The sequence below is a fragment of the Theropithecus gelada genome, chromosome 11 (genome assembly GCF_003255815.1).
Source record: "Theropithecus gelada isolate Dixy chromosome 11, Tgel_1.0, whole genome shotgun sequence".
In the NCBI taxonomy this organism is placed as follows: Eukaryota; Metazoa; Chordata; class Mammalia; order Primates; family Cercopithecidae; genus Theropithecus; species Theropithecus gelada.
Window position 1 is genome coordinate 83,594,036 of NC_037679.1, and position 17,444 is coordinate 83,611,479.

At 59.2% G+C, this 17,444-nt stretch overlaps 1 protein-coding gene across 3 annotated transcripts in view; it reads right to left on the minus strand.

The window, feature by feature from the left end:
• NCOR2 (nuclear receptor corepressor 2) overlaps positions 1–17,444 on the minus strand; it is a 166,751-nt gene that overhangs the window by 35,426 nt on the left and 113,881 nt on the right. For 2 of the 3 annotated variants that reach the window (XM_025401526.1, XM_025401527.1), the window contains exons 19-22: positions 16,706–16,853; positions 11,039–11,627; positions 2,524–2,644; positions 1,011–1,182 (exon numbers count right to left, since the gene is read on the minus strand). In XM_025401526.1, the coding sequence (XP_025257311.1) occupies positions 1,011–1,182; positions 2,524–2,644; positions 11,039–11,627; positions 16,706–16,853 (1,030 nt within the window). Of the gene's footprint in view, positions 1–1,010; positions 1,183–2,523; positions 2,645–11,038; positions 11,628–12,895; positions 12,947–16,705; positions 16,854–17,444 lie in introns of all 3 variants that reach the window. The other variant, XM_025401524.1, reaches the window with a different exon arrangement.

Here is a 17,444-nt window from a genome sequence, read left to right on the forward strand (position 1 = left end):
CGAGACTGACGCTCCATCTCAAAAAAAAAAAAAAAAGAGAAGGGGGACGTCACACCCAAGGCAGTGGGGAGGGGACAGCTGGTGATAGCTCCGGTCACCCGGGTTCGTCCCTGGGCTGTGCTGGTCAGGAGGTCGGCCTGGGGTCCTGCTGCCCTCAGACCTTTGGAACAGCCTGCCAGCAAGCGCCCGGGCTAGCCCAGGGTGGATAACCTCTGGGGAGGTAGCCCCCAACACCTGCAAGCCACAACAGCACCTGCTGCATGCCAGGCTGACCTGGAGAAGATGCCTCTTTGGGGACACAGGTTCAGAATTTCTTGGGCCCAGTGGGAAGTGGGGTAGAGACTGAAGATCCAGAGAACAAGCAACTACGCCTGCCTGTCTCCTAACCTTGAGCTTCACGTGATGACAGTGAGGTGTGCCCGGGGCAGTCACTGTGACACAGCTGCTCAGGAGTCACCCCCTCTCCCGGCTCCTGGTGAACCCAGAGACCTGGGCCTGGAGCAAGGTCAGAATGCCAGCTGGGGAGGGCAGCCCTTCCTGTCCAGGCCCCAGAGCTGCTGCCAGCCAGGTGCTGGGCCCCATCTGTGATTCCAGAAGCTCCTGCGTGGACTGATTCACACCAAACCAGAGGCTGGGCTGCAGACACGTTTTTGTGTATTCACAATGCTTTTGAAAAGTTTGAGAAGTTGTCTGTGTTGAGAAACCAGGGGGATTTCACATAAGAAGATGGATTTCTGGCTTTGCGGAAGAACCACCCCAGGCGTGATTTGCCACGGGGTTACTCTTGGCCAAGGCCAATACATGCCCATTTCAGAGAAAACATGAGTTCTCCAATTTGCCGCAGTCCCTACCATTCCCAACTGCCTCCGCCTGCTCAACTGTTCCATTCGTTTATTTTGCTTTCCCTGTCACTGTGGCCGTGGGGGTTGCAGCTGCTGCTCTGGACACACAAACATCCCTTGCCCGTCAGTCCCCTGCTGCCCCAGCCCCATCCACTGATGTGGACTCACCCTCCTTGTCGGCGGCGGGCGCCGGGCTCCTGCTCTTGCCCCGGGGGCTGCTGCCAGGCTGCTGAGGGGCGTCGCTCTCCGGCTGCAGGTGCTGTGGCGGTGGTGGGGCGGGGGGAGCTGGCTTAGTGGGAGCTGCGTCCTCCCGGGGGGGTTCATGGACTTTGGTGACCTGCTGAGGAAAGCAGGCAGAAGTGAGCATCCACAGAGGGTGTCCGACGGTGACAGGGTCAGGGAGAGACATGCACGTGACCAGCCTGGAAACCAAGGCCTGGGAAAGCCAGTGACATGCTCAAGGTCCCAAGTGGGGCAAGAAGGGGAGGTCTTAGCACAGAGCACAGAGCACATTGGGGAGCCCACCTCCCAAAAAGCCTGGCCCAGCTGCCCGGTGGCGGATAGAGGGAGCCCACCTCCCAGAAAGCCTGGCCCAGCTGCCCAGTGGTGGACATGGGGACCCACCTCCCAGAACCTGGCCCAGCTGCCTGGTGATGGACAGGGAGAGCCCACTTCCCCAGAAAGCCTGGCCCAGCTGCCCGGTGGCCGACAGGGGAGCCCACCTCCCAAAAAGCCTGGCCTAGCTGTCTGGTGGTGAACAGGGGGGCCTACCTCCCCAGAAAGCCTGGCCCAGCTGCCTGGTGGTGAACAGGGGGGCCCACCTCCCCAGAAAGCCTAGCCCAGCTGCCCAGCGGTGGACAGGGGGAACCCACCTCCCAAAAAGCCTGGCCTAGCTGCCTGGTAGTAAACAGGGGGGCCCACCTCCCCAGAAAGCCTAGCCCAGCTGCCCAGCAGTGGACAGGGGGAGCCCACCTCCCAAAAAGCCTGGCTCAGCAGCCTGGTGGTGGACAGGAGGCTGGAGCCTGCCGTTACCCTCTCCTCCAGCTCCTTCCGTGGACCCAAATCCTCTGGGTCTCAGGGAAGCCAGGACTGAGCAACAGGACTCTGTGGGCCTTGGGGGACTGGGCGGTGCAGCCTGGCACGCCCTGAGCCCATCACTCAAAGCCCCGAGGGACCACCAGCCTGGTCAGCTCAGCTTCTTTTAGCTCGGAACCCCCAGTTGCATCTGGGAAGCCCGGACTCACCTCCCTGGAGAAGGCACCTCCACGGGCCCACCCACCCAGCTGAGAGAACCTTCCAGGGGGGTGTTCCCAGAGGGCCCCAGGGTCAGAACGGCTAAGCCCCACCCTTCCCTGGCCAAGTTGTTGCTACAGCTGAGTGGGTGGGGGAAGCTCCTGCCTCCCCATGACCCAGTATCTAATGTGGGGGTTCAAGGGTGCTGCAGGGTGAAAGCGGGGAGGCGGTAGGCTGCCAGTCCCTGCCTTCACCGGGAGCCCCATCCAGTGCACCTGCCAGCTTCCCCAGCTGTTCCCACCTCATCTCCACGGGGGTTTCTCCAGGAAACAGCAGCAGATGAGCTGGGCTGCAGGTGCGCGCTCCCACCCGTGGGATTCTCTGTCTCGATGAACGGGAAAGTCAAGGTCAGGGTGGACTCTGCGGGGCTCTGGGGGTGGGCACTCACGATGGGGGGGATGGCAGCCGCTCGCTGCTTCAGCTGCTTCAGGTCCAGTGGCTTCTGGGGCGAGGCGTTGGCCCGGGGGTCGCCAGTCGGGGTGAGGAGGCTGGGCCTTGGGGACAGCAGCCTGTGGGGACACGAGCATCATCAGCTGGGGGCCCGCAGCCGGACTCTTCCAGGTGGGGGGCTGCTGGGTTTTGACGGCCTCTCCTGTCTCAAGCCCTGGGGGCGAGGCTAAGGCCCTGAGACACGAGGTGACGTGCAGGTCACCCAGACAATGTCAACCGTTTTCTTGGGGAAACAGACCAAGGTTTGGGGCCAGGGGAGGGGAGGCACAAGTGGGCAGGCAGGGTGCCTCCTCACTCACTCCCCTGGTTCTTGCAGGCCTCATCAGGGGCCAAGCCAGCCTCCCCACCCTGGCTGAGAGGCCAGCCGGGCAATGCTAGAGGCCCAGGCTGGGATCAAACATCCCCAAAGACAGCCCCAGGCAAGGAAAATCCCAGAGAAGCCCGACCTGGGGCCCACACCACACATGGCCCTCCAGAAGCTGCCAGGAAGTCAAAGAATCAGCCCAATTCAGGGACAGAGTAATGAAGAGATTCACCAAGAGATTCCTCGTCACTCGAATCTGAGAGGCTCGGGTGCCAGGGCAGGACAGTGGGCATGGAGCCGAATGAGCTCCGGTTACAGAGGCAGGAGTGGGGGAGCCGCACCCACTTCCTGGAATCTCTACCACACACTATCCATGAAGGACGAGGACATGAAAACAAGGGCCCAGGCCACAGGCTTTGTGTGGAGGGGTAGGCAGGGCATGCCCACTGTCTACCAGTCAGCCACAGTGACAGTTCCTTCCTCTGTCTGCTACTGAGATGCACAACCAGAGGCTGACACAGGGCACACGGTGCCTAGCAGAGCATGCATTGAGGTGTGGCTCCCAAGCTGCTCAGTGGGTGCTGCTTCCTTCAGGAAGCCTTCCAGGATTTCCAAGGCCCCAACACTGGGCACAACACCTGCCATAATCCCCATCTGGCTCCCCAGTTGGCATGAGGTCTCCGAGGGCAGGAACTGGATCTGCTCCAGCCTGAGAACCCTTCACCTGCCCAGTGCGGCTGCCCGGGGCTGCCCAGTTCTTGACTCCCTCCTGCAACCTGCATTTGCTGGGCATAAAGCAACCTGGCCTGTATTTGGGTGTATGGAGGTGGCCCGGCCTGCATTTGCAGTATGGAGGCGGCCCAGCCTGAGTTTAGGGGTATTTGGAGGGAGCCTGGATTGTGTTTGTGGGTATGGAGGCGGCCTGGCCTGTGTTTAGGGGTATTTGGAGGCGGCCTGGCCTGCGTTCGGGGGTACGGAAGCAGCCTGGCCTGCGTTCGGGGGTATGGAGGCAGCCTGGCCTGTGTTTAGGGGTATTTGGAGGTGGCCTGGCCTGCGTTCGGGGGTACGGAAGCAGCCTGGCCTGCGTTTGGGGGTACGGAAGCAGCCTGGCCTGCGTTTGGGGGTACGGAAGCAGCCTGGCCTGCGTTTGGGGGTATTTGGAGGCAATGCAGAACCCAGTCTGTGTCCTAGGTCTTCTGAGCTAGTGAAATGATCACATGGCAGGCGTGAGGGCAGCAGACACGGGCCTGGAATTCAGTCAGAAGGCAAAACTTCTGGGTGCAAGAAGCCAGCAGGTCCTGTCGGCACAGCCTCTACTCTGTGCCGTGACCACAGTGACGACATCCTGTGCAGACCGTAAGCCACAGCCTACTGGCCTCGAGGTGAGAGCTGTGACAACGGGGACACAGCTCACACCACCCCAGCACTCAGCTGCCAGTGCGGGATGCCAGGTGCCCAGAAGCACCCACCTCCTTCCTGCAGATGAGCAGGGCCCATGCCCAGGGTGCTGAGGCCTCTGCCAGCAGTCCCCTCTCCACTGTCTGCCATAGCAGGACCATGGGGCCACCGGCATGTGACCAGCCTGTCCTGCAGGTACCAGCCTGTCCTGCAGGTACCAGCCTGCTGCCCGCATCTGCCACACGCTCAGCTGAGCGGGGAGAGCAGACACAGACTCGGTGACGCCTGCTGAGGCTGCCCACGGCGCCCAGGCGGGGGCCAGACGAGGAAGGTCACCCTGACTTCTGCATGCACCTCCACCGCCCCCACCACCGGCCCACTCTCCTCCCTCCCCTCCCTCCACCTGTCTAGACCCTGCGTGATCTCCCAGGACCACGTAAAGCCTCTCCTTTGGCCGCTGCCCTGCCTCGCTCCCTGGACCTGGGCCCAGCCGTGCCCTCCCCGCCATCCTCAGGACAAGGCACCCTGACCCAGGTTCAAACAGATGGTAGTCACCCATCCCAGCATACTCCGCCTGCGGCTTCAACTGCCGCCACCCCCATGTCCCTTCCCCCAGGTTTATCTACTGCCATCCGTTTCAACCAGCTCGCACTTGCAAGCTTAAATTTAAAACAGAATGCCGCCGCCACTTTGGAAAGAGGGTGGTGAGTCCTCATTGCCCTAAACCCAGCAGCTCCACTCCTAGGCACACACCAGGCAAATGAGAGAAAACATCTATGCAGAAACCTGTACGCGCCCATTACTGCAGCACCGCACAGCCCACAACAGCCAGAAGGCAGAGACCACCCGACATCCACCAACAGATGAACCGGGAGACAAAGCGTGCCCTGTCCGCACAATGGAACACGTGGCCATCAAAAGGCATGAGGCTCTGACACGGGCTATGACGTGGGTGGACCCTGAAGACACGATGTGCATGAAACAAGCCAGTCACAGAAGGCCTCTGGTGTAGATTCCGTTCCTGTGAAAATTCCAGAATGGGCCAATCCATCCAGAGAGAAAGGAGATGAGTGGGTGCTGGGGCTGGCAGAAGGGAGAATGGGGGTGACTAGGATGGGCATAGGATTTCTTTCTTAGTATAACACTGAATATACTAAGAAAAGCTAAATGATACACCTTTTTTTGAGACAGGGTCTTGCTATGTCACCCAGGCTGGAGTGCACTGGTGCAGTGTCACCGCAGCCTCGACATCCTGGGCTCAGGCAGTCTTCTCACCTCAGCCTCTGGAACTGCTGAGACTAAAGGCACACATCATCATGCCTGATTGATTTCTGCATTTGTTTTTTTCTTTTTTTTTGTAGAGACAAGGTCTCTCTATGTTGCCCATGCTGGTCTTGAACTCTGGGGCTCAAGCTATCCTTCTGCCTTAGCCACTGAAAGGGCTAGGACTGCAGGTGTGCACCACTGCGCCTGGCCTAAACGATACGCTTTAAATGGTGCAATGTATGGTATATGAATGATATCTTAATTACACTGTTACAAAATGAAATGAAGACTACATGCTAGCCATAAAATAAAGGGTTTGATGTATCAGCTGTATTTTCTCTATGAACGGTAAAAATAGTATTTTTATGTGTGTACAAATAGAAAAACAATAAAATACAAATTTTAAGGTTGAAATGCAAACTTTTGTATATGTGTAAAGATAATTCTATAGAGATAAAAAATATGACTATATAACACACACAAAACATGAGGCGCCACTGTCCATGCAATCTGCCCGAGAGCTCGGGCTTTCTGTGTGGGGCCTGAGAGCTCCCTGTGCCTTGGTTTCCCTGTGGCCCCTCACCTACTAGGGGGTGGGCAGTCAGACTGGCAGGGGGTGGGGGGGGGCAGGGGCTGCTGCCCAGAAGCTCTCAGCAGGCACCCTCTGGGGGGCACACACAGAGGCCCAGATCCCTCTTTTTTGAGCCCCCAGAGCAAGTGGGGACTGTGGTCATAGAGGTAGCACTTTACAGTTTACAAGAGGTCTTCTGATCCCAGCCAGAGCTCTCTCATGGGTAAAGAAGGCCACAGTCAACACAAGGGCTGGGTTCAAGTCCTCGAGGAGAACAAGAGTCCTAAGCCCCCAGAGAGCAGCTGCCAACAGTGGAGGAGGAAGGTGGAAAACGCTCAGAGCTCAGGGCCCATCCGACCGCCCCTTGTCCCGTAGCCATGCTGGAGAAGCGCGCCTCCAGAGGCCCTCCCGGCTGGCTCTCTCCACCCTCCACTCTCTCTCCTTCATTTTATTTATTTATTTATTTTTTTGGAGATGGAGTCTTGCTCTGTTGCCTAGGCTGGAGTGCAGTGGCACAATCTTGGCTCACTGCAAGCTCTGCTTCCTGGGCTCAAGTGATCCTCCTGCCTCAGCCTCCCTAGTACCTGGGATTACAGGCACGTGACACCATACCTGGCTAATTTTTTTGTATTTTAGCGGAGACGGGCTTTCACCGTGTTGGTCAGGCTGGTCTTGAACTCTTGACCTCAAATGATCCACCCACCTGGCTTCCCACAGTGCTGGGATTACAGGCATGAGCCATCGCGCCCAGCCTCTCTTCTTTGTTTTCTTGGAAGGCAGCCGCTTCCATTTTCCTTTCTGGAGGCCTGGGTGGGGCAGGGACTCTCAGGGCCTGGCACGGAGCATGTGTCCGGGAGTGGCCCCGTCCTGCCTACCCAACCTGGCAGTTGCGAGCAAAAGCTCGGATCCCCTCTTTGACCGTGAGACTTAGCCAATTGTGCCTCGGTTTCTCAATCTGGAGAGTGGAGACGAGAGCTTCAAGGGCTGTCCGTGGGTGGGCGTGGGGACGCTGGTGACTAGCACGTGGGGCCCAGTGGGTCGGGCCACCTTCTCCTCACTGTCATTTTCCTTCCCACTCAGGAAGGCCAGGGTGGGAGAAGGGGGTGGGCATGAGAAGGGGAACAAGGGCCTGGGGACATTCATCAGGAACATGCTGGGCCTGCAACAGTACGTCCCCTCTCCACCCAGCCCTTGCCTCAGTTTCCCCATGGTCATCAAGCTGGGATAATCCTTGCCACCATCCTAGGGCTGGGAGGGAGAGGGAGGGCTGGTTTGTGAACAGGCATCCCTTGCCTCTCCAAGGCCCCAAGATAAAACCCTGACGCGTCACTCCCACCCATGGGGCCTGCCCACCTCTCTGACTTCTCCGCCCTCTCTTCCCGGGGCTGCTCACTCCACTCTACTCCCTGCTATAGGCCTCTCTGCTGTCCACTGGACATACGCTCATGCGGCCACAGGGCCTTTGCACTGGTGGTTCCCGGGGGTATGGCTGTCCCTCACACTAAGGCTCTCATTGCCCTCCAATGTCACTTCCCCAGAGGCCCTCCCCGCCTGACCAGCCCACTCTCCCCCGCTCCCCATGCCCCATCTTCCCATCACCCACTTATCCCATAAACAATGGTTTCCTTCTCTACGCCCTCACTAGAATGTAAGTGCCCGAAGTCAGGGCCTCGTCTGCGCAGTTTCCAGCACCCCTGGCGCCTGGTGCACGCTGCTGCCATCAGTCACTTGCAGAATAAAGTAACAAAGGTGCAACTGCTGTTATGATCTTCCAAAATGCCAGAGGGACAGCTGAAGGAGCTGCACTCCAGCCCTCTCTTGGGGTGACCTCTTGGGGGGTGTCCCAAAGCAGATCCAAAGGAGGGCAGCTAATCTCTCACTGAGCACCCACTGTGGCCCAGCATTAACTGAGTTATTCTTGCGATAAGCCGTCCACACCCACCTTACAGACAGAAAACTGAGGTTTGGGGGAGGGAACTCACAAGGTCAGGCCCTGCCAAAAAGCACCCAGACACCTTCTCTGAAGAATAAGAGAGGGGAAGGCAGGCAGGCTTGGGGTTTTGCAATCAAAGCCACTATCTCTGGGTATCTGCCAAGAAAACACCCAGGCAGAGCCACCTCGACAACGGTGCCCGCGGGCCCGAGGAGCAGAGCCACCTCGACAACGGTGCCCGCGGGACCAAGGAGCACGTGATTTTCTTTCTCCCAAAGTCACCCAGGAGGGCCCAGACGAGAGTCATCTTGCATCCATCCAGGAACGCAGAGCTCCCCGACTGGGGCTGCCAGGCGGGAGGGACGGTACTGGGCAGGCAGCCAGGAGCAGGGGTCGCCTGGGGGGCCTGCCCCGTCCCGCCAGCCCTTCCCGGGAGGCCCTGGCTGCCGGGGCCTACTCTGACGCATCTCGTCGGCGTCCTCCAGCGCCGCCCGGCCCTGCGCAGTCGTGGCCGGCACAGGGAGGGGTGGCAGGCTGCCGGCCAGGACGAGGTCAGCAGGCTGGCCAGAGTCCAGCCTCATTCGCTTCGAGGGCAAGGCAGGCCCCAAGGGCGGGGGCCTGGGCCCAGTCGCACAGGGCGGGACAAACCAGGTGTCCTGACTCCCAGCCGAGGACTCCTGCACCCCGGGGGCTGTGTGCTGGACATTGGGCAAGGGGTGGACGCACGCCAGGCCCAGCTGGGGGAGGGAGGACACCGCCCTGGGTGGGGTTGCAGGGGAGAGGACGGGAGGCTGCAAGTGCCCTGCGGGGCCTCAGGCCCAGTCTGAGCGTTCTGGGGACGGACAGGATGCAAGCTGATCCCCCGGCTCCCCAGCCCAGGGCCAGCCACATGTACCCAAAACACAGACTCTAGGAGGCAGCTTATCAGTGGGGCTGCCCCATGACCTCAGCGCTTCCCCCTCGAAGGCAGAAACATGTGTTTCCATGACTGTCCCCATAGCCAGTGGGAGCGGGATAGGGAGTCCCGCCCTGACCCTGCTTCCCAGGCACAAAGGTCCTGGCTGCCTGCCTCTAGGGCAGACCCAGCCGCACTGTGAGCACTGTTTTCCAAGCTGGGACTGTCGGGCAAGAAGCTGGGGAGTTCGGTGCCCTCAGAATCCCGCTGGCCAAGCCTTTGCTCAGTACAGGCTCAGGGTCAGGCCATCCACTTCTTACACACATGGGCGTGGTTCCTGTCAGCAGTGGTTCCCGGGGACCCTGAGATTTTGTTTTGTGGAACCTGTAGAGATCTGGGTGAACCTCAGTTCCTAGGGAATGTCCTAGGACTTCCCCCTTTAACATGGCCCAGGGTGAACCCCAGAGCAGAGACAAGGGCCCCACATGACCCTGCAGGTCCGATTTTCCTCCCTCGCTCGCTCTGCCCAGGACCATTCCAAGGGACTTGGGAGGGGAGGAAACAGACCACAGTGCAGTCAAAATAAAATGGCCCGCCTGCCCCACCAGAAAACAATTCCTCCAGCCATCCAGATGCGAGCGGGACACAGTCTCTGCGGGTCTGCCCTCTGCCACCCAAGATCGGCCCTAACTCGGGTAGCCGTTTTTGGTTCTGGGCTGGAGGCCTTGAGGCCCAAAGCATCTGTGCTGAATATGGGTAAAAGGCGGCATTCTCAGGGATGTGGGGTCACCCAGGCCAGGAGCAAAGACAGAGGCCAGAAAGGAAAGAACACACATCAGAGACATTGGCACCCAAACAGGACGGCACTGGGATCCTCCAGGCTACCCCAGCTGGGGAGGTTTTTGCAAGGGGAACCGCTGCACCTGTGATCCAAGGTGATCCAAGGTGATCCAAGGTGATCACCTGTGATCCCGAGCCCTGGACCCTTGGCTGATAGGAGATGAACCACCAAAAACATGTTGAATCTGTGGTTTTTCCCCATCACCATGGCCACCACACTCGCCTCTCCATCCCCGGCCCCAGGGCACCTGCAGCTGCCTCCTGACTGTGCCTCTCACTCCCAGCAAATCCCCCACATGGTTTCATGGGTAAATCACATCTGGCTCTCTTGGGAGAGGCTCGCAAAGGCCTTCTCACTGCCCTGAGAAGAAATGCAGCCCTCACCTGCCAGGGTGCGACTCAGTGCCCCCAACCCTGTGAGAGCTGCTCCCCATTCTGCAAGGCTGCCCCCCTCCCTGAGCCACTCGCTCCACCCTTCGACACCTGAATCCACCAAGCTCATTCCCACCTCGGGCCTTCACACTTGCTGTTCCCACCACGTTGAGGGTAGAACTGTGTCCCCCCGAAAGAAGGTACTGTTCAAGTCCCAACCCAGGGTCTCTGTGAATGTAACCTTATTTGGAAACAGGCTGTTTGCTGATATAATCAAGTTAAGATGAAGCTGGACTAGATTAGGGCAGCTGCTCATCCAATGCCTGCTGTCCTCAGAAGAAGAAAATGTGGACATAGAGATGCACAGGGCAAAGGTCATGCGACGGCAGAGGCAAAGACGGAGTGGTGTGCTGGCAACCACGACTGCCAGCAGCAGCCAGGAGCTGGAAGAGGCAGGATTGATCTGCCAAGAGGCTCAGAGGGTATGGCCCGGCCTCACGGTGCCCCTGAGCTCCTGGTCTCCAGGACTGTATTTGTTTCAAGCCACCTGGCTTGAGCTACCTTGTAAGGGCGGCCCTAGGAAGTGAGCAGGCTGCCTGGCACACTCTCTCCCTAGTGCTGCGCAGGGCTGCCTCCTCCGTCCGGGTCTCAGCTTGGATGTCACCTCCTGGGGAGATGCTCCCGGCCACACCTCTGCCCCCTCCCAGCCTGCACCTCCCATTCCTGGACTCTACTCCGAGTCTGCCTCCCTAACCACACCTCGGGCTCCCCCAAAGCAGGCAGAGCCACACCGGGTGCGGCTGTCTAAGTAGGTAGTCGCCGCTCAGTGTCTGCAGACAAAAGCCAAGGTTAGGGCTGCCTGGCGCCCACTCACCGGTTCTTGTCGCCGCCCTCAGGCTCATCCACCTCATCTGCACTGCAGGTAGCACTGGAGTCGCTGTCCTGGGTGGCGCCCGAGCCCTTGGCTGTGGTGGCCCTGCCGCTCCCGCCCTCCTTCTTCTCTGCCTTGAGTGCTCCCTCGGCCGTGGCCTCAGAGGCCTCCGCATCCTTGCCCTTGGCCGGCCCCTCCTCGGCTTGCTCCGTGCACTCGCTCTTGATGGGCTCCTCGGCCTTCCCTGTGTCCACTGCCAGCTCCTCAGCCGCGGGGGGCTTCTGCTCCTCCCCCTCCTCCACTGGGGGCACCGCTGCGGCCTCCTCCTCCTTCTCCTCCGTGGGGACCACAGGAGGGGGTACAGAAGGCGATGGGGGTGCTGGTGGGGGCGTAGGGGGTCCGGTGGCTTCAGAGGCGGGGGTGGGCTCAGTGGGGGCCGGGATGTCCTCCGGCGGCGGGGTGGGTGGCTCCGGGGGTGGCCCATCGGTGCTCAGGGTGGCTGGGGGCTGGGGCCCATTCTGCCCTGTGTCCTTGGCGGCCTCAGTGCGAGGGGAGGGGATGCTCTCGGTGTCTGAGCTGTTGTTGACAGTGGCTGTGCGGGGCAAGAAGGAAGAGGGGATGAGCGGGGTCTGGGGGGACTCCAGGAGAGATGCGTGGCCCTGACCCTTGGGATGAGGCCGTTCTGTTGCCTGACACCAAAACAGCCCTGAGGCTCCTATACACCTGGGCCCCTGCCTGGAGCCCCACCCCTGAGACAAAGCCCCTGGCCAGGCCTCTACCCACAGCTGCTGCCCTCCCCTGGCCGCCTTTCTCCCGAACTGACCCTGCTGGCATAACCTGGTTAATTCCCAACCCCAGGACCTCCTGGTGGTCAGCACCCCCAACAGATGGAGCCAGCCTGAGGGCGGGCATGGGCAAAGGCCTTCGTTCTGGGGGGTCTCCGTGTTCTCATCTGAGCTCTAACCCCAGCTCTGCCCCGCACTGGCTGTGTGCCATGGGAAACTCAGGTTACCTCTTAGGCCTCAGTTTTCCCATCTGTAGAATGGGAGAACAACAGTTCCCATCTCACAGGGCAGAGAAGCCGGCGATTGTGATGGCAAGGGCAGTTGCCTGGTGACTGCCTGATGCTGCACCATCATCGCCACCATCATCATCACATGACAGTGCAGAACGGGCAAGTGTGTGTGCAGGGGCCCTGGGCACAGTGGACAATGAGGCCAGTGCGTGCACAGTGGCCCGCGCACAGTGGACAATGAGGCCAATGCGTGCACAGGGGCCCCGGGCACAGTGGACAATGAGGCCAGTGCGTGCACAGGGGCCCGGGCACAGTGGACAATGAGGCCAGTGCGTGCACAGGGCCCCCGGGGCACAGCCCACACCAACAGCCTTGGCATGGGTTTTACGCAGCAGGAGAGTGGCCTGTGTTGACGGAGTGGCAGGAGGAAAGCATGTACCCAAGGATGGCGAGGAGACCCCAGCCGCAGTCCTGGCTCTCTAGCCCCCAAACCCACACCAGGTTCTTCTTGGGGTCTCAATGTTCCCATTTTCTGTAAAATGGGGATACTTGAAAACCCCTGCATTTGCTATCAGGGAAATCAAACCTGGTGGGAGACCCAAGTGTGCCAGTGAAAATCAATGAAGCAGTGGAGACGGGAAACTGGTCTGCTGGAGTGAGCCCGGGACCAGCATGGGGAACAGCCACTTCGCTGGAAAGGAAGCCCAGAGGCCACGGAACACAAACGGTGGTGCTCACAGAAAGAGCATGTGCCCAGAAGCAGGGTTCCTTGTGGAGGACCGGGGACCTCGGGATGCCCACCCCGGCCCAGCCCTACCCCCCAGGCCAGCCGGCCACATTCGTACCTGGGCCACTGCATTCCCCTCTGGGCACCTCATTCCCAGAGGCATGTAAGGCTGGAAGGAAGTCAGAGAAGAGTTAGAAGCCAGGCGGCACCAGGTAGTGGGAGGTGAGGGAGGAGGCAACGTGGCCAAGAGGGGCCTGGAGCCTGGTGCACAGCAGTGAGACCTCGCTGCTGCTCGCTCTCCTGCCCCGACTGCCCTTCACCTTGGACCGATGAGCCCTCTCCCTCCAGGCTCTGGCCAGTGGCCGCAGGTGACCTGCAATAGCCCTGCGCAGGCTGGTCCAGTGGCCTGTTCAAGGCCAGCCAATAATGGGGTTGGTCAGGGTGAAAAGTGAGCTTCAGCCACTCTGGGTGTCCTTGCCCTAAGTCATCAGGCTCCCAGGATGCCTTGGGGTGGGAGGTGCTGACCTCAGGGGTGGGCAAGGTTGCAGGGAGAAGCTTTTGGGTCTGCTGAGACCTCTTCAGCCATCATTGCCCCCCACCAATCCCCCAGTCTCTCCTGCTTCTTGCCTCCCTTCAGGCCCCAGAGCAGAGGCCACCTCTTTTAGAAACAATAGCAACGACAGCAACACAGGCTGCGTGCAGGCCAGGCTCCGTGCCGAGTTCCTCACACATGACTCCTTTAAGACCTCTAACACCGGGACCATCATCTCTCATGTACAGATGAGGAAATGGAGGTGGACAGGTTAATCAGCTTGCCCAAGGCCACGCTGTGGAGGGGAGAGCACTGAGCCCAGCTTCCTGCATCTCCAACCCCTGGCCTTCCTCTGTTTGGTGACTTCAGCAATGTCATTCCCTTCCTTCCACAGTCAGAGTACGGGAGGTTGGGAGGCCAACGTTGAGGGCCCCAGGACCAGGGATGAAACCTCTGGGTCTCAGTTTGTTCATCTACAAAATGGGCAGTTAATGCCTCGCTCTCATGGTTATCAAGAGGGTCTGGGGCAGGAGCCTGCGTGAGAAGCACCCCAAGGGCTTGTGACGATGCAGGTGGCTGCGCCATGCCCTGAAGGTTTCTGATTCGGTACGTGTGGACTGGGGCCCGAGAATCAGCACTTCTAACAAATCCCAGGGAACACCCTGCCACCGCTGCCCTAGAATCCAGGTGAAGTGCTTTGTGCAGCGCCTGACACACAGTAGGTGCCTAACAAGAGCAACAAAAAAAACCCACCAAAAATAAAAAATAAAGACACCACCAGATGGCCTCCTTTCCTTTCTGCCTGGAGGTGCCCAGTACCAGGTCACCTGGGTTTGAATATCCAAGGCAGGGCCTTGGATAACCCCACTATGCCTCAGTCTCCCCACCTGTAAAATGGGGAGAACAGTAGCACCTGCTTCATCCACTATGAGGATTATTATTACCAGAGAAACCACTGGGCCAGGGGATCCCTCCCAGCCCTGCGCTGGTATACTTCCAGCCCAGATCAACAAGGTCCTTTCCACCGCCCCCGGGGAGGGGCCTGCAGTGCTGCTGGGGCTGGCTGGGTCTCCGGGGAGATTCCGGCAGGGCAGCCTCAGGCTCCAACCCAGCACCTGCCTCACCTCCCCATCCTGAGCACAAAAGACAGGTCACATGGTGTGCGCTGGCTGGGCCGGCAGACCCCGAGCCTACCAGCTATGTGCCAGGACTCCCCATGGGACGGGTTCTCCTTTCCCCCAGCCTCAGTCTCCTCATCCTTAAGATGGGGTAACACCCTGGGCACCAGAAGGCTTAATCAGGGCCTCTGATCTCTGTCCCCGATCTCTCAGAGTGGCCACAGAAGACCACCATGTCGTCACAAAAGCCTCAGCTCCAGCCAGCTCAGCCCTCCCTCCTCCCCCACCCAGCAGAGCACGCCTCTCCCCATCCCTACTGGGCTTTGTAAGCCCTGCAAGCGAGGCGGGGGTCATGACCACACAGTTCTGGGCAGTGTCTGCTCCGGTTTTAACGTGTGGCCAAAGCTTGGCTTCTTACAATGCTCCCACCAAGCCTGCATCCTGCCCATTCAGACAGTTGGAGGGATATTTACAGAAGGGACTAGGTTTCTGTTCCCGGGGTCTTCTCTTGTCCTGGCTGCAGACCCAGAACCCAAAATGGGATGACCCAAGGGACTGGCGGCCCCGGCCTTCCTTCTGTCAGACACTGGCCAGGCTTTTGGCCAACTTGGGTCAGAGAGACCCAAAGCTGGTGGGGAGGCCTGACTCAGGGCCTCTGTCCCACCCCCAGCGTGAGATGACAGTCACCCAAGGGCCCAGCTGCCCATTCCCAGCCAGGAGCTGGGATTCGGGCTGGTGAAACACTGCAGGTTGGACGAGCCTGGATTTATCTGCAGGCCGGGCTTATAGAACCAGGAGGTGACTTGCACCTTCTGCCAGGGAGGAGCCGGTGCATTCAAAGGCAGAGAGGGAGGGAGGACAGGAACAACAGAAGGACTCCTGACGGGGCAGGAGGAAGGAGGGTTGAATTCACCAAGGACTTGGGCTCCGCTGGGCTGCTCGTGTCTCCTTCAGAGAGTCAGGGACACTCAACCGAGAAGGGCTGGGGTCCTCCAGGGGCTTTTGGTCACGTCACAGTGGGAAGGGTCTAGACCCCCAACTTCTTCTTTGACAGAGAAAAAGAGCCACAGGGGGTCGAAGGTGGATGAACTTGTGACCAGGAGTATGGGGCCAGGTGTGGGCAGCCCGTGTTCAGTTCCCGGGTCTATAAATACTGATAACAAAATTGAGCCATGTGTTATCCGGAGCCCTGGATAACACACAGCTCATGTGGTCACAGTCCTCCATTTGAGGGGACTGGGGAGACCTGCCAGCACCACGCACATGATGGCTTTATGCCCTCTCTTCAGCAGCACTCACCTGGTGGGGCATCTGTCTAGTCTACAGCTGGTAGAACAACACACTCTGTGGTACCTGGGGCACCTGGGCCCAGACCTTTAAGTGCCCGAGCCTCAGTTTCCCCATACAGAAAACAGGGACACCAAAGAAGGGGACTGAATTATTTATCACCCAAATAGGGACACTTGGGAGTAAAAGGAGGCACTAAAAATAACTATATAACGTTTACAATACTTCCCGACTGACAGATAGTTTCTATTTATACCGGTTACCTTGTAAAAGAGTTCTGGTCAAAAAACAATTTTCAGGCCTGGTGTGGTGGGTCACACCTGTAATCCCAGCACTTTGGGAGGCCAAGGCGGGCAGATCACCTGAGGTCAGGAGTTTGAGACCAGCCTGACCAGCCTGACCAACATGGCGAAACCCCATCTCTACTAAAAACACAAAAATTAGCCGGGTGTGGTGGCGGGTGCCTGTAATCCCAGCTACTCAGGAGGCTGAGGCACGATTGCTTGAACCCGGGAGGCAGAGGTTACAGTGAGCCGAGATCACGCCACTGCACTCCAGCCTGGGCGACAGAGCAAGACTCCGTCTGAAAAAAAAAAAAAAACAAACAAACAAAACTATTTTCCAAAGTAAATTCTTTTCTAAACTGTGACACCAGATGGGGTGAAAGACAGCAGGCACCCACAGGGCTGGCCTGGACATCCGGTTACCCAAGCATAAGACTGAACTCATGGGCATCAGAAGGGCTGAGTGAGGCTTGGGGCTCCCAGAGAAGCTGATTATTCTCGGTATTGCTGTGGCCATCAATCTTGTGCCCATTACTGGTGAGTTTCTGGCAAGTCAGGCCCTCCCATTCCAGGGAGTCGAAGCCCCTTCTAAGAAGGACCCAGATGACTCAGGGGAGAGGACGCTGCCGGGGTCAGTTCCCACCATGCCCTCCCTCGGAGCCTGGAGCCACAGCGGCCAGCCACCGCCAAGCTGCGCCAGCCCTCACCTTCGGCCTCCTCCACCATCTCCTCCTCGTTTCCGCTCACGCCCGACGCCTCCATCTCCTCATCCTCCACCACGGGCGGGAACGCGGTCTCCTCGCTGGCTGCCGCCGGGGCTTTCTTCTTCTTCCTCCGCGCGTTCCTCTCCTTCTCCTGGGCACAGGGAAGCAGCAGATCAGGGCTGGGGCCTGGGGCCTGGGTTGTCAGCTTGGGGACTCCCCATGCCTGCGGCCTCACCACAGGTGCAAAGGGCAGTGATCCTGGCCATGTGGCAATGAGGGTGACCATCCCCCTCACACCCCACCTCGGCAACCAAGCGTGCCAGGGGTTATTTTTACCGGGGCCTTTATTCTTCCATTGAGCCCCAGATACACTCTGGGTACAGGCGGGCCCCCCAGCCACCTTGATAACCTTCCTGAGCGTGAGATAACCTGTCTGACACTGCCCAGGACTCTCCTAGCCAGAGTGACCACGCCTCCTGGGGACACCCTGTCAGCTTCATCGGCACATGTGGAGTGAATGAATACAGAAGTTTCTCCTTGCTATGCAAGTCTCACTCATCCCCAGGGGACAGGCCAGCCTGGGAAGCTTGCATTTCATTTCCTGAATTTTTACAGAAAACCTACTGTGTGCCCGGTTCTGCACACCAGGGCTGTGGGGACACAACGCACGGGGTAGACAAGGGGTAGACCCTCGGAGGCTGCCCTGCCGCTGGGGAGACCAGCAATGTGCTCTTCACACAGA